At 37.9% G+C, this 23,303-nt stretch overlaps 1 protein-coding gene across 2 annotated transcripts in view; it reads left to right on the top strand.

Moving 5' to 3' along the window:
- The window catches only part of DENND5A (DENN domain containing 5A), a 108,903-nt gene that overhangs the window by 30,466 nt on the left and 55,134 nt on the right, over positions 1 to 23,303 (top strand). The window contains exons 2-5 of one of the 2 annotated variants that reach the window (XM_036860164.1): positions 9,353 to 9,424; positions 10,187 to 10,296; positions 11,969 to 12,626; positions 21,999 to 22,186. In XM_036860164.1, coding sequence (XP_036716059.1) covers positions 9,353 to 9,424; positions 10,187 to 10,296; positions 11,969 to 12,626; positions 21,999 to 22,186 — 1,028 coding nt within the window. The remainder of the gene's footprint in view (positions 1 to 9,352; positions 9,425 to 10,186; positions 10,297 to 11,968; positions 12,627 to 21,998; positions 22,187 to 23,303) is intronic. The other variant, XM_036860165.1, reaches the window with a different exon arrangement.

Raw genomic sequence — 23,303 nt, 5'->3', positions numbered from 1 at the left:
TTTTTTGGCTGCACCGTGCGGCATGTGGGATCTTAGTTCCCCAACCAGGGATTGAACCCATGCCCTCTGCAATGGGAGCGTGGAGTCTTAACCACTGGACTGCTAGGGAAGTCCCTTCTTTTTTTATTTTAATTGAGATATAATTGACATATAACAATATATTGTTTTAAGTGTACAACAATGATTTGATATATGTATATATTGCAAAATGATTACATAATGTCTAGTTAATATCTATCACCATAGCTACAGGTTTTTTTTTTTCTTGTGATGAGAACTTTTAAGATTTACTCTCTTAGCAGCTTTTAGATATACAATACAGTATTTGTAAACTATAGTCACCATGCTGTACATTACAGCCCCAAGACTTATTTATCTTATAACTGGAAGTTTGTAGCTTTTGACCACCATCACCCATTTGCCCTCCCCACTCATTCTTTTATTTATCCATTGTAAAGAATAAACTTTGTTTTCTTCTTGAATGGAGGAGGCCAGATGGAGTGGTAAAGGTATGGGGTGGGGTGGGGTGGGCTGGGTGGTCCAGCTGGTTCAAAATTGAGATATAATTCATGTAACATAAATGTGGCATTTTGAAGTATACACTTCAGTGGTTTTTAGTGTATTCACTGTGTTGTGCAGCCATCACACTATCTAGTTCCAGAACATTTCCATCATCCCAAAAGGAAACTGCATACCTATTAGCAGTTAGTCCCCTGGCAACCACTTTTTGTCTCTGTAAATATGCCTCTTCTGGGCATTTCATATACATGAAATTATACAGCATTTGGCCTTTTGTGTCTGGCTTCTTTAACTTAGCATACTGTTTTCACGGTTCATTTGTGTTGCGGGATGTAACAGTACTTCATTTCTTTTTATGGCTGAATAATGTTCCATTGTGTAGTTACACAACATTTTGTTTATTCATGAGCTGATGCCAGCTGGTTCTTAAATAGACTTTCAATCAATTCCTCTGTTTTTAGCCCCGTCGTAATCCCTACTTCCATAAGTACCTGATGCTACAAGTTCCTGAGCTTTTTGGAGGTTATGTTGTATCTCAGTTTTCTCAAGTCTACTGTCAGTAATGATTCATCCGTCTGCTTCCCAGCTTCTAAAATTTTGTTGCTATTATCTTCACTTTCATTCTATAGGTTTATGCTTCCCCACCTCTACTACTGTTTTTAGTGGGATTTTGGGAAGAGAGAGGCAGTAGAGGGAGAACTAACGCACGCCTAGAGCTCACAATTTGAAAGGTAGAATTTCCACGCTTGGTCAGACTGTAGGCCCAGCAGTCATTAAGTCATGGAATGATCGAGCTGGAAAAACCTTTACGGATCACCAACTAGTTCTCTGCTTCTTTATCTTTCAGTTGAGGAAAGTGAGACCCACAAAACTCAGTAAATTGTTTAGGATCATACAATTAGTAGCCATGGTGGGACCTTGACCCTCTCTCCTCCCTTCTAGGCTAGTTGCTTACACGTAATTTAGGCTGCTTATTTTAAAATTTGGTATTGAGGAGAGCATGGGGACCATTGCTCATATTTGTCCTCTGCTATTTCTTACTTAGAGATTCCAGTCCAGTGGGTTTGCCTAAGCCCAGTTTTCCGGAGGGCCCAGCTTATAGAGAAAAGTGCCTGTGTATACACACGTAAAGCCTCTGGGAGCCCTCACTCTATTTAGAACAGTATGTGTATTTCCATCTCACAGGACTGGGTTCGTTAAACTGGTCTGAAAGACCATGAATTTGAGAGCTTTTTGCTTTCTCCACTAAACACAGCAAATTACATATCTTAGTTCAAGATGTTAGCTCAACAAATGTGTGCCCTGCAGGGTATTCAGCTGGGCTGAAAGGGAGGCAGTGTCTACACTTGATGCCTTGCTACCAAAGTTCTGTCTTAGCTGTGGTTTGGAGCAGTCATCTCTGGATAGGTTCTCAAATCTCAGTCTCTTGTTAAAATCAGGTGCATGAGAAGTTCAGCCATTTTAGGAATACTAGGTTCATGAGTTGGACTAGGTGTGGTGCCTGGATGATATCAAGCAGGAGGCAAAGCATCAATAAGAGTAGTGGTTGTCTACACAAATCTAAAGTTATCTGACAAAGAAAATATGTTGAGAAAGAAAGTGAACAAATGTTCCTCAGGGGAACACATAGGAGTAACAGATGGTTTCTATTGCTCTTTCATTGAAAAGCCTGGTGAATAGCTTTCCTGGGTTAGATAGTGCCTTAGAAGAGGCCTTGTGGCTTGTCCAAGGTGGGGGCAGCTCACTATCTACATTCTGGATATTTGTTTTTAAATGTCTGACTCCTGAGCACCACAGTCATCTTGGTGATGTGGGCCAAGGTATAGGCTGTCTCTTCAAGGAGCAGTTACCTCCTTCACTTTATGCTGCAGGAGCTGTGAATTTACCTCAATTTTATGTGTACAAGAGAGGAAGAAGACAGTGATGAGGGCAGTGTAAGATGGCTTTCTTTAGCTACCAGAACTCTGCTTGCTAGTCTTACTGTGTGTTTTAAAGCTGTCTCTATTTAAAAAGTGCTGATATTAAAGAAGTAGTCATCTAAAAGTAATAACAAGGTTAATTTAGTTAGAAATTTGCATTCCCTTCTCTTACTACATTGTGCCCTGTTAGTCAAAGATGACAGAAGATGATCTCTGATTTGTACAGGGGTTCAGAAATTATCTAGAAGACGAGAATTGAAATGCTGGGGCAACAAATGAATTGAAGATAAAACCAGCTGGTTTTCAACGTGAACTGAAAACCCAAGTATGAGTTGGTAGTAATACTATTCTGATGTGCAGTCAGTTTCGGAAATGTTTGTAACAGGAAAAATACAGTGATGTCTTTTAGTGCAGGAAGGAAATTGATTATAGCATGAGTAGCACTGAATTGATGGCCAGTGTCACTAACGGGATCAATTGTAGGACATCCCAGGATGCCAGTATGCAAAGGATAGCATAATAACCTGGTTATATCCATTCCCAGAGGAAAAAATTTCATCATTCTTGCTGTAGATAATGTGAACTAGACCTTGTAGGACTGGTGTTGATGTGGTGAGGTGAGGCAGTTTATGTGACACTTATGTCTTGGGCCTGGAGAGAGGGATAGCTTAGCTGCCTTCAAAGAGTTCTGTCCAAGGTATAGCTTTGAATGCTTCAATTGTGTTGCCTGCAGCCTTGCTTTAAAACTTTGGCAGGTTGTCAAAAACATTAAAACACTTTTTAAAAATTAAAAATATACTTTTTAAATACATTAAACTTTTTATTTGACGTAATTGTAGATTCATATGCTGTTGTAAGAAATAATACAGGGAGATTACCCTGTACCCTTTACCCAATGGTAACATCTTAAAAAACTATAGTATACTGTCACAACCAGGATATTGACATTGATACAGTCAAGATACAGAATAGTTCCATCACCACAAGAATTCTTGGGGTTGCCTTTTTATAGCCACCCTCCCCCCATCCCTGACCTTTGGCAACCACTAACCTGTTCGTTTCTATAATTTTGTCATTTCAAGAATGTTATATAAATGGAATCATACAGCATGTAGCCTATTGGGATGGGCTCTTCTTACTCTTGTAGTGCAGATCTGCAGCAATGAATTCTCTTAGTTTTGTTTTACTTGCAAATGTTTTAATTTTGCCTTCATTTTTGAAGGATTTTTGTTTGTTTATAGAATTCTAGGTTGACAAGGCCTTTTTTTCTTTTTCTTTTTCTTTTAGTGCTTGTAAGGTGTTGTTCCGTGTCTTCTAATCTCCATTGTTTCTGTTAAAAAGGCAGTAGTAATTTCAATCATTTTTTCTTCTTTAATGTAATGTATTTTTTTTCCCTCTGGCTCCATTCAAGATTTTCTCTTTAAAATTTTTTCTCTCTTTTTTTTTCCAAAAATTTGACTGCATATGATTTTCTTGGTATTTATCCTGCTTGGGATTCAGCTGAGCTTCTTGACTCTGTAAATTTATATCTTTTACCAAATTTGGGAATATTTTGATCAGTATTTCTTCAAATATTCTTTTTTACCTCATTTGCTCTCCTTTCCTTTGGGGCTCCAATTATATGTATGTTAGACTTGCTGCCCCACATATCTTTGGGTCCCTCCCCCCCCACACCCTTTCTCTCACTAATCTTTTTTCTCTCTGTTCTTCAGATTGGTTACTTTTTGGTTACTATTGGTTACTAGATTGGTTACTATTAGATTGGTTAGATTGGTTACTATTTTTAAGTTCACTAACTCTTCTGCATCTCCAATCTGCTGTTAAGGCTGTCCACTTAATTATAGTGCTATTTCGTTGTACTGTCTTTTCATTCATTATGAACATTGCTGTTTTAAATCCTTGTCTGCTAATCCCAATATTTGGGTCAATGCAAAGTCGTTTTCTTTTGATTGACTCTTCTCTTGAGAATGGGTCATGTTTTTCTGTTTTTTTATATGCTGAACAATTTTAGATTGTGTCCTTGACATTATGTACAATATGTTGTAGAGACTCTGGGTTCTGTCACCTTCCTCCAAAAACATTGAGTTTTGTTTGTTCTGTTTCCCAGCAGTGAGCGGCCGCTTAAATCTCAGTTCAGTTCTGTTAGCCCTAACTTTGCTGCTTGGGACCTGTTCCATGCACGCATGGTTCAGGGATCAGCCGGAGATTTGAACAGCGTTTATACACAGAGTTAGGGGCACCCCCTCTCTGGCTGTCTCTGGAATTTCCTTCCCTTGCTTCCCAGCTGTTGTGGTTGCCTTTAAATTCTGTCCTCCGATTCCTTAAGCTAGTAAAACTATGGATTTTTATCTGAATTTTAGCCACCTCTCATGGCACAGACTGGGACCTGCCTAGCCAAAAGCCATGAAAAGGGGACATTTATCCAGTGTTGTTACCTTTTTGCAAGAGTTGACCCTCCATCTGACTTCATAATCTGCCTGCTTTTCATTCTCTAGTACCTTCAGGTAGTTGTTTTTTATATTTTGTCCGGAGTTCATAGTTATCTGCAAGAGAGTTGGTCTCGCTGGAAGCAGAACTTCCATCAAACTCGATATAAATTATTCTGCTGACAAAGTCAGTTTTTGTTTTTTTTGTGTTTTGTTTCAGTTTCACAGATATTTATTTATATTATCCTCCCTATCTCCTCCAAGGGACCAGATATAAAAATGTCCTTAGTTTTTTTTTTCTTTAATATTTATTTAATTTATTTATTTGGTTGTGCCGGCCCTTAGTTGCGGCATGTGTGCTCCTTAGTTGTGGCTGGTGGGCTCCTTAGTTGCGGCATGCGAACTCTTAGTTGCGGCATGCATGTGGGATCTAGTTCCCTGACCAGGGATCGAACCCAGGCCCCCTGCATTGGGAGCGTGGAGTCTTAACCACTGTGCCACCAGCGAAGTCCGTTTTTGTTTTTTTTTTTTAACTTCAAATTTTATGTAAAACTCCTTTAGTGTATCCAAACTCTGATTACTGATAGGTTTAGAAATTGAAATATTCATTTTATTTGGTATATCTAATCCAAGATGTAGATATAACAGATGTGTCCCATAAACAGTTTCCCAGGAAATGATGGTTACTTTTATTGTGCTTGAATCTAAGCTAACACTGTGATCTGGAGAAGCTTTGTGTGGTTCAACATAAACCAGGTTGAGATTTAACCATATTGGGTCTTTCTCAGGTAGCTGTTTGGGTACCTACCTTTTCATATCTGCTCTACCATTTAAAAGCACAGATGTAATAAATTTAATATAAATGTACAACTTGGAGATCTTGGTGAACGTTTTCTGATGACCTTACAGAGGACTTCAGACAGAAGTTTTGAGGATATTTTTTTTTTCTTTTTTAACTTGTTGACATGCATGTATGAAACAATCAACATAGGTGTCTCATGATAAGAAAGGAGAAAATAATGGTCTTAATTTGGGTCATCATCAACCTAGAAAGCAGTTATTTAGTAGTATGTGTATTTTATTTTAGATTGTATGAAAACCTGCCCATTTAGGTTAACCTTTAAGTGGTCAAAATATTTTCTGCCCAAATTAAGATAAACATTTGGAGCTGTGGTTTTTAACTTTTTCGAGTCATGAGATCCTTTGAGATCTGATAGAAATTGTGTCCTCTCCCCAGAAAAATGCAAATGTCTTCATACAAAAATTTGTAAATTATTTCAGAGAGTTTAGGTGTTCCTTTGAAGCTTCTCAGCATAAGCATCCCTCATTCAGGGTTATTCAAATCAAGCCAGTACCAAGAGGCTAATAGCAATACAAATGTCAGTTTGTTTCTGGCTTGGCCAGAGCAGAACAAGTAAACAAAGAACCTATTAGAAGTCCTTGTAAGGCATGCAGGCTTTAAAAAAAAATCTGTCGTGATTTTATCTGAACTGTACTTTCCAGGGAGCAGATTCATAAAGACAGACTGATACCTAGTTGACTAATTTTTAAGTTGCCGTTAGAAATGGGCCTTAGTTTTGATATTCAGACCTGCTGACATTTGTGTTGGGCAAATAATTAGTTGTTGTTTCTAGGACAATAGGACAGTAGTTGTTGTGATGTCATATTCCTGATATTGTCTGAATTTCCAAAGGTCTAAATAATTGAGGATTTAAGGGACCTGTGACACATGTGTAGGTTTCAGGAGGTGGGGCTATGTAGATGTTCCTGAGGCAATAAGTCTCCATTGCTTATTCTCAAAAAACTCAGCCCTCGGTAAATGATGAAAGATTGAATTGTTTTTTTTTTTTTTTCCAAAGTGTAAAGGGTTTTTTTTAATTATGTGTAACACAAAGTTATTTAAGTCAATAAATTTTTAAGGAATTTCACATGTTCTGTTTCTTTCCACTGCCAATCACCTTAGTTCCTCCAAACTCATAATCTTCAAGATAAAATAGCCCTTTCAAAAAGAAATTATCGTGTGAGTCAGCCCTGTATAACAAATATAAAGGTAAGGGTCCATTTTCAGAGATGCTCATGTAAAATTCTGAAGCCAGCCTCCCCTCCTTTAGTAACCAGGCAACCTGTAATGTAATAAACTGTAATCTTTGGGATCCAGTTTCCTCAAGCGATTTACTTTAGGACCATGTTTAGGGTCAGGCGATGGATCTGCCTGGTTCTGAATTTGACACCCTCTAAAAATGTATTAGGTTCAAATCATATTCACTCCTAAGCCATCACACCCTAGAACAGTACAGATCATTGGGATATGCCAATACCTAAGATAAAAATTTTGTTAGGTTTTTCATAGTTTACTTGGCAGCTGATTGAATGGTTTTAACAAAAAGATCTTAGGTTTGTGATCTCCTTCCTCTATTACTTTCTGACACTTCAGAGCGTGATTATAATGAACACGATTGTTCTCAGGGCCTTCATACCTCTTCTTTATACATCTTCTTTCCCCTTGCAGTGAAAAGAGTATGTTCCTGCTACTGGTCCAGTCTAATACACAGAAGGAATTTTGTCTGAGATTGGCACTCTCTGCTGTGCCTTTACTCAGAACCTGACTCTAACAAGACTTCTTTACTCAGCTTGTTTAAAGAAGGAGCAGGAGGTGGACAGGTAGTGGTGGGGACAGAGGATCTGAAGGCCAGTTCTCCCTGTGATTCACAGCTTCCCCCACCTCTTTGTCTACACTCCAGGTCAGCTCATCATGTTCACTTCTGGCTCTATTCTACATCTCACTGGTTGTTTAAAATTCTCCCCCTAAATAGTCCCCTGTTCCATCCTTTGAATGCTCTTCAAGTCTTAGGGGGCACCTTGTAGCCATCTTAGGAAAACATCTTTCTCTAAAGGCTTCCATGTAGGACATTGCTAACTGCCCTGATTCCTGTATATGTTCAAATAGTTCGTGGTTTTAACTGAGGGGATTTTCTAGCCTACTAAGGAAGAAATGAGCAAACTGACAATTAAAAATAAAGAAGCTTAGGAGGAAGAAATAGTTATCTTCTCTCAGAACTGAATGCAGTTTAAAAATACATTCTGAGAATGTCAGACTGTAGACAAGACCTTATGTCAGCTGCTTGCTGTTTAATTACTTTGTACAGTGAGTGCAGGCTTGCCATGGGTGGGCTCTTTGCACTCTTTGCCGATGTTAGTGAAAACTCTGAGACTAGCTCAACATAGCCGTAGGGCTTTGTTGCTACTGGTATTACCAGCTGCCGGCTGATTTTGCCAGTTTTATTTAGCGAAGATTATGAAATGTATTTTGAGAGATGAAATTTGCTAGAAAAGAGTTTCAGAAAAATCAATTTGGAAGAAGGGATTAGAAATTAGAGGAATTGAATTGTGGAACTTGCTTTACTAACAGAAGGTTGGGTCTTGTCAGAAGTTGAAAATTATGAATAAGTGGGCTTCTGATGGTGATGGTGGACGAAACCTGAGAGAAAATGGAAGTGAAGGTTTTAATTGTTAAAAGCAATAACTCTCTGACTGGAATCATTATTAGTTTCTGGAACAGGTGCCTTAGAAGTAATATAATATAAACGCTGTTTTAAAAAACTTTCAAGGTGCCTCTGGGCTGATTTAGAGTGAAGGACTATCTGACTTTAGGTTCATTCCAGTCTTGTGTTGGTGAGGAGTGCATCTTCCTTAATAATCACCAGCCCCTTTGGGTTCTAAGCCAACTTATAAAAACTTTAGTTGGAACAGAATTTATTCTGTCAACTAGAGCACATGAACAGGATCCTGTGCAAGTGTGCTCTGAATGGATAGACCACATAAGCTGGAGCCTCCCAGATAATAACCTTCCTGGGAAATTGTTATTTGTGTATGTTCTTTTTCCTATACGTTTAACGGAAAGGTCCTTGAGGATGGGTGTTTCATCTGGTTCATCTCTATCCTTCACAGTACCTAAGGCCCTTGTATAACATGATTACTCAATAAATAGATATAGAATTCAATTGAATTGTCCTTGATCATGTTTCCCACATATTTTTCCATGATTCTTACTAAATTTATTTATTCAAAGTATTTAGGTGCATTTAATTTGTTCCCTTTTCCCTAGTCCCTTGGGAAAAGCAATATTTGGGGTATACTTTTAGAAAAAGCACTAGTGGCTTTATAGTAATTTAATACTTGTAGAGCTCTTCATCCCATTATACTATTTTGTAGTGTTTTTCAAACTGTGAATCGTGACCATTAGTAGGTCTGCAGTTAGCCTTTTTGGTTTTAATGATATAGAGTAGAAATTATGAGAACACATTCCATATAGTAAGGGTATTTTTTTGGTGAAATTTTTGTTTTAAGTAAATTTATATATATTAATATATATCATGTGTGTGTTTATTGCTTCATGATATAAACTTTGTTTCATACTGGGGTCATGGTCAAAAAAGTTTGAATAACATTGCTTTATTGTAATACTATGTTATTTCATTTATCATATAGCATTATGCCAGTACATACAGGCTTCTAAAGCCAGGGATGGTGCCAGCCCTTTCATTTCAAGTACAACTGAAGGTAAAAACAAAACAAAATTGAGAACACCCAAAGCATTCTGGTGGCTCTTACATAAGTCTCTCCAGTGGCATTTTGTACCCTTTGACCTAACTTTCTTAAGCCTTTTTCGACCAATAGATTTTTTCATATTTGTATCCCTCTAGGTGGTGGGTTCTTTGATTCTTCCTCTTTTCTCTTCAGTGTTCTTATTTCAGTATGCTCTAATGTTTTTAGGAGGGGGAAGGGGAAAACAAAGGAGAATTTCAGAAATTTCAAATGATTCTCAATTGACAAAATAGCTCATTAGATTTATCCTGAAATCTGCTCTCTTAATGTTCTTGAATTTTTAAATCCCCTTTGTATTTTTTCAGAGATCATAGAAATGCATACTTCGTTTTGAATTTAAAATAATTTATGCTTCTATGATGTTATTAGTTGACTTTAAGCAAACGAAATGTAGCTTTTAGGGGAAAAAAAAATGATGGATATAATCCTTAATCTTTCTTTGTGCTTTCTCCCCTCTTCTCCCAAGAAGATTGTAGTAATGATTTCATTTTAAAGAAAAGCCAAGGTAGCTAACAGTGTCCAGTATTAACCGTGCTAAACTTTTCCAGCTTCTTACTGATCTAATAACTATAATACCTTTCCTGTTCTTAGATGGTTGGCATACTAACCCTTTTGCCTTCATTTCTGTACTTTGCTGGACTGCCAAGCTCAGATATTCATAACCTGTGGTTTCAGGGGACTTTGTGGAGATGACTTGCTTCATTCTTTTTCTTGCAGGAGAAAATTTTGAGCAGACACCATTGAGACGAACATTCAAGTCTAAGGTTCTTGCACGATATCCTGAGAATGTGGACTGGAATCCCTTTGACCAAGATGCAGTGGGAATGGTTAGTATTTGTTAGCTACAAGTGTGAGATAATTTACAGAGTAATTCACAGTAGGATTGTGAGTTCAGACTATGGTAGCAGTGGTTCCACCAAGTATCAGTAACTTCTTATATGCATATTGTTCGTGATTCTGCATTTTGATCACTATATCAAATACTTGGAATATATCAGATATACCAAAAGTCACAAGGTGCTTCTGTTGAGTCAGACAAATACATAGTACTGGGTCAGTGAACTGTTTTTGTGAGATTGAGCTATTGGTTGCTTATAGCATTGATTTTACACAATAAGTGAGGTTTAAAGCAGTTTTCATCTGTATTGTATATATATCTGAGTAATATGACAGAAATGGGTGTTTTTGTTTTATTATACTTTTAGATAGGGCAGCATTTTAAATTTGTAGATGAATACTACCATGAATAAGCTAATGTTTGTTGAGTATTCACCTTGTGCTAGGCACTGTGGTAAGTATTATACATGAATTAACTCATTTAATCCTCACAATACCCCTTATGTAGATAATATTAAGTAAACACACACAGACACAGACACATATTTTATGGGTGAGGAAACTAAGATCCAGAGAGGTTAAGTAATGTGTTCAAGGTCATATGGCTAACGAGCAGTTGAGCAAGCTTAAATACCATAGTCTGGTTCCAGAACTCTGCTCTTAACCATATCTTTGTACTGCCTCTGTTACTTTTTAATAGCTTTTTGAGGATGATCTTGTTTGATGCACACAATAACCCTGTGAAGTACGCAGAGTAAACTGTATTATCTTCATTTCACAGGGGAGGAAACTGAATCGTAGAGAGCCTCAAGTTTTTTGACTCCTAGTCCAGTGCTTATTTCCTTTTAACATACTATATTCTAGAAACACTTAGGCTTTGAGAAGTCAAGTTCAAGGGTAATGGATATACCATAATGTAGCTCCTTGTACTTGTTAACCCAGGCTCCTCGTAGTTCCTTTGTATAGCCAGGTTTGTGGAAAAGTGGAAAATGGAAACTGATTGATTCAGGTCAGTTAGATTAGCCACCCAAGTTTCTTTATATAACCCATCTGAGTTAAAGTGAAAAAAGTGCATCTTTATCCTGATTATGTCATCTCCTTGCATACATGAAATGAACACCCTTTTTTTTTTTTATATGAAAAGAGAATATTTTATTGATGACAGAATCTTGTGAGCTGATAGAATCTAAAACTTTGTTTATTTTTAGGTATGAAGTTGCATCTGTCTGGTTTTTAGATATATTTCTAGCATCATCTCCTAATACATGCTGTCATGCTTAACCACCTACCTAAATTCTCCAAGCTTTCTTTTACCTCCTTTGTGCATTTTCTTCATGCCCCTGAAATACCCTTCTTTCTCTTATCTAGCATAAGCTCATCTCTGAAGCCTTTTCTGATGAAGGCTGAGACTGAGTTGTTTGTTTTTTTTTCCTCTAGCGCTTTGTGTATACTTCTGTATAGCCTTGATAAATGCATTATAATTTTAGTTACTTGTGTGTCTTAGAATGGGAGGTCTTGAGGACAGATATTTTGCTGTGTTGGTCTTATATCCCAGACACCCAGCATAGTAGGTGCTCTTTAAGTAAATAAGTAGTGATGGTGTTCTGAGAAGAGGATCAGCAGTGAGTGTTCTCACCAGTTGTTTCCTTGTGTCTTTTGCAGCTGTGCATGCCCAAAGGGCTGGCATTCAAGACCCAGGCTGATCCCAGGGAGCCTCAGTTCCATGCCTTTATTATCACAAGGGAGGATGGCTCTCGGACATTTGGGTTTTCCCTCACATTTTATGAGGAGGTGACTAGCAAGCAGATCTGCAGTGCAATGCAGACCCTCTACCACATGCATAATGCTGAGTATGATGTCCTCCATGCTCCCCTTGCTGATGGCCAAGACCACAGTGACATGGAGGATGGTGAAGGCACTCCTGGGACCAAGCTGCAGCGCTTCAACTCCTACGACATTAGCCGGGATACGCTCTACGTCTCTAAGTGCATTTGCCTCATCACGCCCATGTCCTTCATGAAAGCATGTCGGAGTGTGCTGGAACAACTTCACCAGGCAGTCACTTCACCTCAGCCCCCTCCACTGCCCCTTGAGAGCTACATATACAATGTACTCTACGAGGTGCCACTCCCACCTCCTGGCCGGTCATTGAAGTTTTCTGGGGTCTATGGGCCAATTGTCTGCCAGAGACCAAGTACCAATGAGCTTCCCTTATTCGACTTTCCTGTCAGAGAGGTCTTTGAACTGCTTGGGGTGGAGAATGTGTTTCAACTTTTTACTTGTGCCCTTCTGGAGTTTCAAATCCTGCTCTACTCACAGCGTAAGTCAGTGCTTACTACAGCTCTCTCTCTTCATAGGGCCTCTCTTCTTTCCATATCAGATACAGTGGGTCTGACTGTAAAGGACACGGGCTGTTACAGTTTGAGCAAAACTCAGATCTTTTGCAGGTAGGTGCTGGATGGCAAACTAATGGAACATGAGAGGTCTACCATTTCTAATTGGCTATCATCGTGGCCTTTTGCTGGGCACTCCAGTCTGGGAGGGGAACCCTGCCTCCTGACGTCTGATTGATGTTGAAAAGAGGAGGCAGGAGTTGATGGTCATGGGAAACTGACTTTCCATCAGTTCTGTTCTATCACTCTGCAGAGTTATTTCTGCCCCTTCCTCAGCCTGACAGTAACGATGATCCTTCGTATATTTGAAAAAATATATTTGAGAAAACGAGGTTGTGTTGCTTTTTTCTGTTGTTTGTTTGTTATAACTGAATTGTTTTTATAAGTGAGAGGTTAAGTGATGGTGAGCAGCAGATTTGGACAAAACAGTAAAATAGAGCAGAAGGAAACAAATGTTTATTAAAGGAGCCAGATAAGTAACATAAAATTCATTCATTCAGTATATATTTATTGAGAATCTGCTGTGTGCCAGGAGTTATTCTAGGGGCTAGAGATTCAGGGTGGACAAAATAGATAAAAATCCCTGCTATAATAGAACTTATATTTTAGTGGGGAAAGAGAGGTGATTTTTTTTTTTTTGGCCTCACGGCTTGTGGGATCTTAGTTCCCTGAGCAAGGATTGAACCTGGGCCCTGGCAGTGAAAGCACCGAGTCTTAACCACTGGACTGCCAGGGAATTCCCCCCCCCCCCTTTTTTTTTTTTTGAGAGGTGACTAAATAAATAAATAAAATATATAGTATGTAAGGTGGTAATAAGGTCTGTGGAAAAAAATAAAACAGGAAGGAAGATAGTATTGGGGGAAGGGAAATTCCAATTTTTAATAGAGTGATTAGGTTAGGCCTCTGTGAGCGACTCATGTTAATGTCTGTAGGAAAAGTATTCCAGGCAAAGGGCACAGGAAGTAGAAAGGTTCTGAGACAAAAATGTGATTGGTATGTTCAAGGACATTGAGGAAGCCTGGAGAGCAGGAGCGTAGTAGCAGATAGTGTTAGAGACTTAACAGGAGGCCAAATTGTACAGAGTACTGTAGGCCACTGTAAGGACTTTGTTACTCTGAGATGCTTAGTCATTGGAGGTTTTAAGATTTTTGACTTTTTGTTTTGAAATAATTCCCAGCTTATAGAAGAGTTGTAAGAAATGTTCAAAGAACTCTTCTACACTCTCCCACAGTACACCAGTTATTAACATTTAGCCACATTTGTTTTATCATTCCCTCTGTATCTCTGTATGTGTGTGAACATAACTGAACCATTGAGAGTCATTGTAGACTCCATGTTCCTTGGCTCCTTAATACTTCAGCTTTTATTTCATAAGAACAAGAACATTTTTTTTACATAACCATAGTATGATTAATAAATTTAGGAAATCTAACATTGATAAAATAACAATACTGTATTCAGGTTTTACCATTGTCCAATAATGTCTGTTATGATGAATTTTTAAAAATTGAGGTATGGTTGATACACAATATTATACGTTTCAGGTGTACAACATAGTGATTCACAATTTTTAAAGGTTATATTCCATTTATAGTTATTATAAAATATTGGCTGCCCTGTGTTGTACAATAAATCCTCGTAGCTTATTTATTTATTTATTTATTTTAAATTTATTTATTTTTGGCTGTGTCGGGTCTTAATTGTTGCGCACGGGCTTTCTCTGGTTGCGGCAAGCAGGACCTACTCTTTGTTGTGGTGCGCGGGCCTCTCACTGTGGTGGCCTCTCTCGCTGCGGAGCACAGGCTCCCGGCACGCAGGCTTCAGCAATCGTGGCCTGTGGGCTCCAGAGCGCAGGCCCAGCAGTTGTGGCGCATGGGCCCAGCCGCTCCGCGGCATGTGGGATCCTCCTGGACGAGGGCCCGAACCCGTGTCCTCTGCACTGGCAGGCGGATTCCCAACCACTGTGCCACCAGGGAAGCCCCCCTTGTGGCATATTTTATACATAATAGTTTTTACCTCTTAATCCTCTACCCCTATATTGCCCCTCCCCCTCTTCCTTCTCCCCTCTGGTAACCACTTGTTTGTTCTCTATATCTGTGAGTCTCTCTTTTTTAATAATCTCTAGTTTGTTTTATTTTTTAGATTTCACATAAAAGTGAATGATAATTTTTAAAAAAATTCCTGGTCCAGGATTTAGTCCAGTAACATGCATTGCTTTTAGTAGTAAATTCCTCATGTCTTTCATGACTGACATTTTTGAAGAGTACAGGCAAGGTATTTTGTAGAATGTCCCTCAATTTGGGTTTGTCTGATGTTTCCTCATGACTAGATTCAGGTTATAAATTTTTGGCTGCAATATCACAGAAGTGATGTTGTGGTTCTCTCAGTGCATTGTATCAAGAGACACATAATGTCTATTTATCATCATAGGAGGCACATGGTGTTCATTTGTCCCATTTTTGGTAATGTAATTTGATCACTTGGTTAAGATGATGTCTGCTGAGTTTCTTAACTGGAAAGTTATCATTTTTCCCTTTGTAATTAATAAGTAATTTGTGGGGAGATACTTTGAAACCCTGTAAATATACTGTTTCTCTTCAAATTTTTGCCTAATAGCTTTAACATCCATTGATGATTCTAGTCTGAACCAGTTACCAGGATGGTTGCATTTTACTGTGAGGAAGAACATTTCATTCTCCCTTGTTTGTTTATTATTGTATGGACTCATAGATTTTTATTTTATTCAGTAGGTTATATAGTCCATTACTATGATTAATTATTTTGATGGTCAAATGTCCCAGATTTGGTCCATGGGCAGAGTCTGAATAATGTTAGTTAGGAGGCCATTTTAACAATCTAAGTGAGAGATTATGTTGTCTCTGACTAGGGAGGTAACAGCGAAGTGATATGATATGGTTGGATTCTGAAGGTGAAGTAATGGAGACTATGTTGAATTGAAGAGCATATACCCCATCTAAAGTGGACAGCCACTAGTTAGCTACAATTAATTCCTTGTGGAAATGCTGGCCTAATGTTACTAGGTCTTCCAATTTTTCATGAGGACCCAAATTTTTTACGTGAAATTTTTGATTTTTAAACGTTGGTAACAACATTCTTGTTGAACACTGAAGACTGAACAAAAGCATCTGTTGACTAAAATGTGGTTCCTGAGGTTTTACTTTGCAACTTGTTTAAAATAATGATGTTTCAGATTTCTGTCTCTGGGTGAAGTATAGACTTGTACAATTCTTGTTGCTTTTTTAGTTACTGTTTCTTGACTGGAGCTGGGCGAAACAGTTGACCCTTGAACAACATGGGTTTGAACTGCACAGATCCACTTATATGTGGATTTTTTTCAATAAATATGTACTATAGGACTACATGATCCATGGTTGGTTGAATCCTTGGATGTGGAACTGTGGATACAGAGGGCCGCCTATAAAGTTATGTGCGGGTTTTAAACTGTGTGGGTGGTAGGCACCCCTAACCCCCCTGTTATTCAAAGGTCAACTGTACTTTGAAACAGAGACTTGGTTGAGTAGTGAAGACTGTCTGGTTTAGACCAGAACAGAGGAAGAAACCAAACCAGATAGAGTATTAAAATGTGCAGTGGCATTTTAATACCTATGATGCAGTTGGGGATGTTTAAAGGTGAGAAAAGGAGAATTAAAACCAGAAATATGATACGTAACATCTTTTCCTTCAGTGCTCCTTCTTATATTTCCCAGAATATGGGTTATTGTATACATAATAATTTTAAGAGGTTTGAAGGCAGTTGAGAAGGTTTGTGTGTAGAATCAAATTGAACTCAGGACCTAAAAGTCATGCTTAGCATGGTTAAAAAAGACTTCTTCCGAAAACCTCCTGGGCATTGCTGAGCATGGCTGAGGCTAAAATGGAGTGGATTGCCTTTTATTGGATGTAGATTGTGCTCTCTATTGTTAATAGAGTACTTGAAACAATTTAGGTTGGTTTTCTTGAAGTAATTTTATTTATGATTCAGAGGACTCATGTGGATGGAAATCTCTCTGGCCCTCGAAAAACATGCCATCAGCACTCAGAGTTGGTGTTGCCCACTACATGTCCTTTCTTCTGAATAGAAAAGAGGTGTTATTTAGGGAAAATCTTTTTTTTAAGATATGTGTAGACCATTTTATTTACTACTGGATAATATTTGTTCTTTGGTCCCTATAGATATAGTTTTTTTTTAAATAGCATATTTTTTAGTGGTTGTTTTAAAATTATATACAGAGCAGAAGTTCTTTATCTGATGTGATTTAGTAGGGTAGTGAATTGGATAATTGAAAAAGTCGCTTAAGTTTGGGAATCCTAAAAGGATATATACATCCATTAAACATTTTAATTTAAACCATATGACTGTATAATCACCAGTCTTTTGATGAAGCGTCTGTGCATTTTCTTTGATTATGGATCCAGTAATCAGGGGTCTGCATTGTTTCTCTTGCATAAATCTCACCCATAATTCATTCACTGAGTTTTCCAGTTTTTAAAGTGGAGCGAGAACTTTTAAAGGACCTTGCAAAAGAACCATAGTAGATGCTAGTTTTCCCACGTTTTTTGCACTTAAGTGGTATGCCTAATTCAATTGCTGTATTTTTTAGTGACTTTGCTTTACTGAGTCTTTTTAAAGCATTTAATTTTGTTTTCAGAGAAACAGTTCTTTTTTTTGCCCTCATATCTTACCATTTATTTACATAATATTTGGTTAAATTATACAACCCAGTAATAAGTTCAACTAGTGCAGACAAGCTTGGAAACAAATGCATACATTAGTTTTTTTTAAATTAATTTTTTAATTGAAGTATAGTTGATGTACAATAGTATATAAGTTACAGGTGTACAATATAGTGATTCACAATTTTTAAAGGTTATACTCCATTTATACATATTATAAAATATTGGCTATATTCCCCGTGTTGTACAATGTATTCTTGTAGCTTATTTTATACATAAACTTACATTAGTTTCTGGGTTTTTTTTTGCAAAAGTAATGCAAACTCAAGGCATGCAATCAAAACAATTTTAAAAGGAATAAAATGAAATCTCCTTCCTCTCTCCTTCCTGTGGTAGCCAGAGATCAAGTTTCTTGTGCATCCCTAATGAAAATAATAGTTTTTTTAAAACAAATAAATAATGTGTGGAAAAACAGTGCAGAGAGAATTGAATGTTTCCCTTTCTTCTTTGTTTTTTTGGCTGTGTGGGCTTTCTCTAGTCATGGTGAGCAGGGGCTACTCTTCATTGTGATGCGCGGGCTTCTCATTGCGGTGGCTTCTCTTGTTGTGGAGCATGGGCTCTAGGCATGCGGGCTTCAGTAGTTGCAGTGCATGGGCTTAGTTGCTCCGCAGCATGTGGGGTCTTCCCGGACCAGGGATCGAACCCATGTCCCGTGCATTGGCAGGCGGATTCTTAACCACTGCGCTACCAGGGAAGTCCCTGTTTCCCTTTCTTTTTCATCTAAAATCCTACCCTTGTGAAATAATCTCTTGATTTTTTTTCATGCCCTCCTCCTGAATACTTTTATATAATGCACTATTTTTAATGTTGTGTTGCACATTTATTAATTATAATATTCTTTAAATTATATACATTTTGATATACATATGGTATATTAAAGTAAAATGGAAAATAAGCATTTCAGTCATATGGTAGAAATTTAAAGTATTACAGAAGGGTGTATGTACAGTGATGAGTTAAGACTTATCACTGTTTCCTGTTTCCTTCCAGACATAGACATGCATATACAGCATGTATACCTTTTAAAAACAACACAGATGGGAGCATACTAATCATTGTTTTATACCTTCTTTCATTTAATAATTTATCTTGGAGATATCAGGACATAGATTTGGTTGTTTCCTAAGAACAAAGATTGCATGAGAAACATCCTTGTTCGTACAATTTTCACAGAAGTGTGAGTATGCAAGGACAGTTTCTAATTCAATTTCTGATTTGCAGGGACTTCCCTGTAGTTTGTTTTAGGAGTGAACTTATCTGTAAAGTGATCCCAAGTCTAATGTCTTTCTCTGCACAGAGAGAAGTCATAAGAATGTGCTGATTATTCTCTGTTCACCACTCAGAAGTGGTTGTAATCCCAGTATGCTTTGCATTATCTCCTTTTGTTAAAAGTAATTGCTCATTACAGCATTATGGGAGTTGTGAGAAAACCCAGAGAGTTGCCTCGAGCTGAAGTGTTTCCAGTTGATTTTGATTGGCTAAAACTCTTTGGATGCAGATGACCTTCAGCTGTTTCCTATTTATTAGTTTCACCTTCTTGGAATGATGAGCACAGAGACAGGCAATGGCAAAAGGAGGTACTGATTTTATCGTTTGTACTGGTGTATAGCAATGGATTTTGTGCTGTTGCTTACAGCTCTTGGAGGTCAGCATCCTAGTGTGGGTACCACAGGTGGATGGATCCCAGAGGCATGGTTTATTAGGCCATCCTTCAAGGTGGGTTGTTGCTTTTTTAAAATACAAAAATGTAGGGAAAAAGAAACCCACAACTCAGACCAGAGAGGCCATAAAATTCCAAGTTTCTAGTGTCTGTAAAACCAAACCATATAAATGGAAAGCAGTTTAGCCTTCAAAGAGGAGATTATTTCTCATCCCCTAAAGTGTTTTGTTTCTAAGAATCGCACACTTTCAAGTGCATCACAGGGAATTCTTCAGGGATTTCAATCTGAGGCGAATAAAGTTACCCACTCTAGCAGAAATAAGTGGGCTGAGCTTCAGATACTGGATTAGACTCATCCTGAAGAGTAGGGAAAAACCAGAACTAGATGTCTGTGCTATTGAAAAACCTGCTTTTATGGAGCAGAGGAAGCCCCTTCCTTCAGACTTCAGCGTGCCCTGTTTCATGGTTAGAGAGTAGATAGATGTTCCCTGACACTGTAACTAGGTACACTATAAGGAGTAGTCCAGTGTCCAGGAAGCCTCATGAGGAAGGCATTTCAGGGACTCCTTTACTCAGAGTGTCTGTTGGCCCCCTATGAGATGTTCTTGTCTCTGAGCAGACCTGTCAGGAATGCCAGCCACGAAAAGGAGTAGCACCTGCTTTATTGACTTTCGGTAAAAGAAGCAGCCTTTTGGTTTTCACATGATTGAAAAGGCCTTGCTCCTTCCTACCTTTTTAAAAAAAACCCAGAAATGGTGTGTGTCTATATGTGTGTGTACACTGAAACGGGGGGAGAAATTATTCAGTGTAATATTTATTCAAAATATGTGTTTAAGAGCCAGTGTTGGGACACAGTAAGACTGGACCTTCAGCTTTAAATATCTCTTGGAGGTTTTCTCTCTCACCCTTACATTCTTTTGATCATCTTAAGTTTGAATTTTAAAGTATATTCTTATCACGTCTGAGATCTCCAGATTATTGCTCTTAGTAGATTATTTACAGGCATTCATATCTAGAAAAGAGAGGTGAAAGATACAAAAACTGAGGCCTCACCTAGAGAATCATTAGAATTCTTCTTAATAATAATTGTTAGAATAATCATAGAGCAGGAAGACTTCAGCAGAAAGATAACAAGCCAAGTTGTACAGGTGCCCCATGGAACTGAGGTATCTCAGAAGAGGCTGAAGATAGAACTTGCAGTGGCCTAAATTTTGTTCCTCAGTTGTTGCTTACTCTCACGTTGGAGTAAATACTTTTTCTGAAAGGCTATATAGATTAACTATTTAATCCTTGAAAGAGTTTTTTGTTTTTTTTTTGTAATTTGGGAAATATTTTTGTTGTTGTTTCAATTGGGAGAGGGTCCTCACCAAATAGTCTTTAATATGGGAATGGCAGTGCTTTGTAGGGCACAGTGAAAAATGAGATCGACTTTCTTCTTGAACTCTTATCAGTCTGTTCCTGATTTTAGTGAATACGAAAAGCTTGTGCTCTTTTGTCCTTCTGCTAAATGAGTTGTATTTTTTAAAAAATCATTATTGATGACCAAATCTCTGAGCTCAGTTTTACCCACTGATTGTTTTACATCACTTATCTATTATCTATCAAACGCCTTAGCTTTCCCCGAAGAAGCATGAGGCACTTCCTTAGAGTGTACTCAAAATGCTTGAGATGATGAAGTTTTAGTCATCAATTTTTATTTATTTGCATTACTAGTTAAAAAGAAACTATTTCCAGGTCATGCTTAGCCAGGAGCAAGGTGGTAAGCTGCTCCAAAGTTTTATTGGTGAGCACACAGGATGCTTTGCTAAAACCTAGTTGATAAATATCAGCTTCTGCTCACTTCCTACTCATTCTTCTTCATTTTCTGGAAAGCTTTTTGTTACTTATTACTCCTTTATGAACCAAGCTGGGACTTGCTTAAATGGTGGGCTGAGTTTTCAGTGCATAAAACTGTTTAACTCCTGTGAAAACTCATTTGAAATCAGCCATTCCAGGAGGATATTACTCATATGATTTTAAAATTGATGTTCCTACTTTGTCTTTAAGTGTCTGAAACCATCATACCATTTGTAAATAGTAATGTGTTAAATTTCAATCTATTGTATTGGCTTTGCCGATGTATTTTTTACTCATTTTAAAAATAAAACAAGTCTAGAAATTGCATTCTGAAGAAAAGCTAAACTTTGAGCACAAGCTTCTCTTCCAAGATACACTCTCTGACCTAGAATAAGAGTTTTGAGTAATGAAAGTCAATCTTCTGGGTCTTTCAGGTTCTTGGGGAGCTTTTTATCAAAGTGTTAAAATGACACTTTCATGCTGTTACCATTCAAGAAAGGTTGCCAGGTGGAAGGCAGACTTGGCTAGTGTGGAAAACCAGCCTCTGCATGCTTGAAGGTTCTTTGGGCTTGATCTTGAAGGCAAAGTTCACATCAGCTCCTTGTAGAATGCAGACATGTGAGTGGTAAATGAGGTCTTTTGACATTCATGCCGAACAGAGACTAGACCACTGTTCCTTTTCTTTTTGTTCCACTTCCCCATTCTCCTTCTACTGAAGAGAATCTACTTAACATTCTGGTTTAGTATTTGGAGCAAGGTGCTATTTATGATTCCTATTGTATTTCTTTTTTTTAAATTATATTTCTATATTAAATTTTATTACTAGCATGGACCTGTGTGGGAGGGGGTATACTTCAGCTTGTGGTCCATTGAGGTCTCTGGGTTGTCTCTCTGATACCCACAAGGGAATCATACTCTGAGCATACCCTTGCTGAAGTTTATCCTGTTCCTTTCTAAATGTGAAATTGTGTTGAAGATTTTAACTTACTATTTGAGAAGCAAGTACCTTGTTTTTGACTGGTTTTGTTTTGTTTTGTTTTTGACCTAGATTACCAGAGACTGATGACTGTGGCGGAGACAATTACAGCTCTCCTGTTTCCTTTCCAGTGGCAGCATGTCTATGTTCCTATTCTCCCAGCTTCTCTCCTACATTTCTTAGATGCTCCTGTGCCATACCTGATGGGCTTGCATTCGAATGGCCTGGATGACCGGTCAAAACTGGAGCTGCCTCAAGAGGTAAGAAAAACGTGGAGCTTGGGTGCTGGTGCCTGTGGCCCTGATACAGGATTTGGGAGAGAAGGGCTTTGGGATGAGCCCAGGGTGGTATCACCAAGTTTATTTTCTTTTATTTTGGGGAACACAAACAACTTTCCAGTAAAAAAGTAAAAAGAATGAACATTTAGCTCAACTTATATAATTCCAGAAACACTTGTTTCCTTTATCACCTGACATACTTTTATAATAATCTCTGTTTATACTATTGTGAACTGCCTTTTCAAACATGATAGTTTACATATTTTTAAGAAAATCTTTTTATTATGTAAAAGTTTAAACTTACACAGAAGAGTAGCATAGTGAATCTCTGTGTTTTCAATACTTAGCTTTAACAGTTATCATACATTTAAATTGTATCTTACTTCTGTACTTTCTACCCCCTATTTTTTAAAGAAGTTCCACATAATATAATTTTATAACTGCTTTAGTAGCCAGACATGTATTAATAAATCAGTGGTTTTGTTTTATAGGCCACAGTTGCTCTGTAAAAGTTGACCTGGTCATAGTGATTCTTGTAGTACTGAATGTAGCTTTGAAAACTTTCCTTGCTCAAGATAAGGAAGGCCTTGAGAGAATGCTTCTCCTCCCTTGCTGTGAGGATGGCCTGCTCCTCTTTCCTGTTGTTTCAAATACTAAAATAATTGATTAAAAAAAATTTTTGTTTATTTACTACTTCATTCTAAAATAGATTTAAAGCATCATGAGAAAGAAGATTGTTTTGTTTTTTATTTTCCTAGAATTACCAAGAGAACTGGTCTACCTCTTTTGGTCATTTTGTGGCTTGTATGAAACTAGCTGGGGGAAGGCCTTTCCTACTCTGAATTTCGTAGTCAATAGAAAGGCCTGGGAAGAAGACTTTGGACTATGCACACACTGGTATCAACAGGACTCTGTCTCATCCTTCCACCAATGATTTTTGGGGGGAAGATATTTATGTATAGCTGGGGAATATGAGTAAGAGGACCTCCAAAGAAGAGACCATTCTCATGGAATTGGATCTAAGCAGCATTCACATTGTTGGGCATGTCTGGGCAGCCATCTTGATGAACATGCCTGATAATTAGATCATACCCGTAAT

Source organism: Balaenoptera musculus, chromosome 8 (assembly GCF_009873245.2).
Source record: "Balaenoptera musculus isolate JJ_BM4_2016_0621 chromosome 8, mBalMus1.pri.v3, whole genome shotgun sequence".
Taxonomy (NCBI): domain Eukaryota; kingdom Metazoa; phylum Chordata; class Mammalia; order Artiodactyla; family Balaenopteridae; genus Balaenoptera; species Balaenoptera musculus.
Note: the sequence above shows the minus strand (reverse complement) of the source record. Positions and strands in the feature narration are given on the sequence as shown.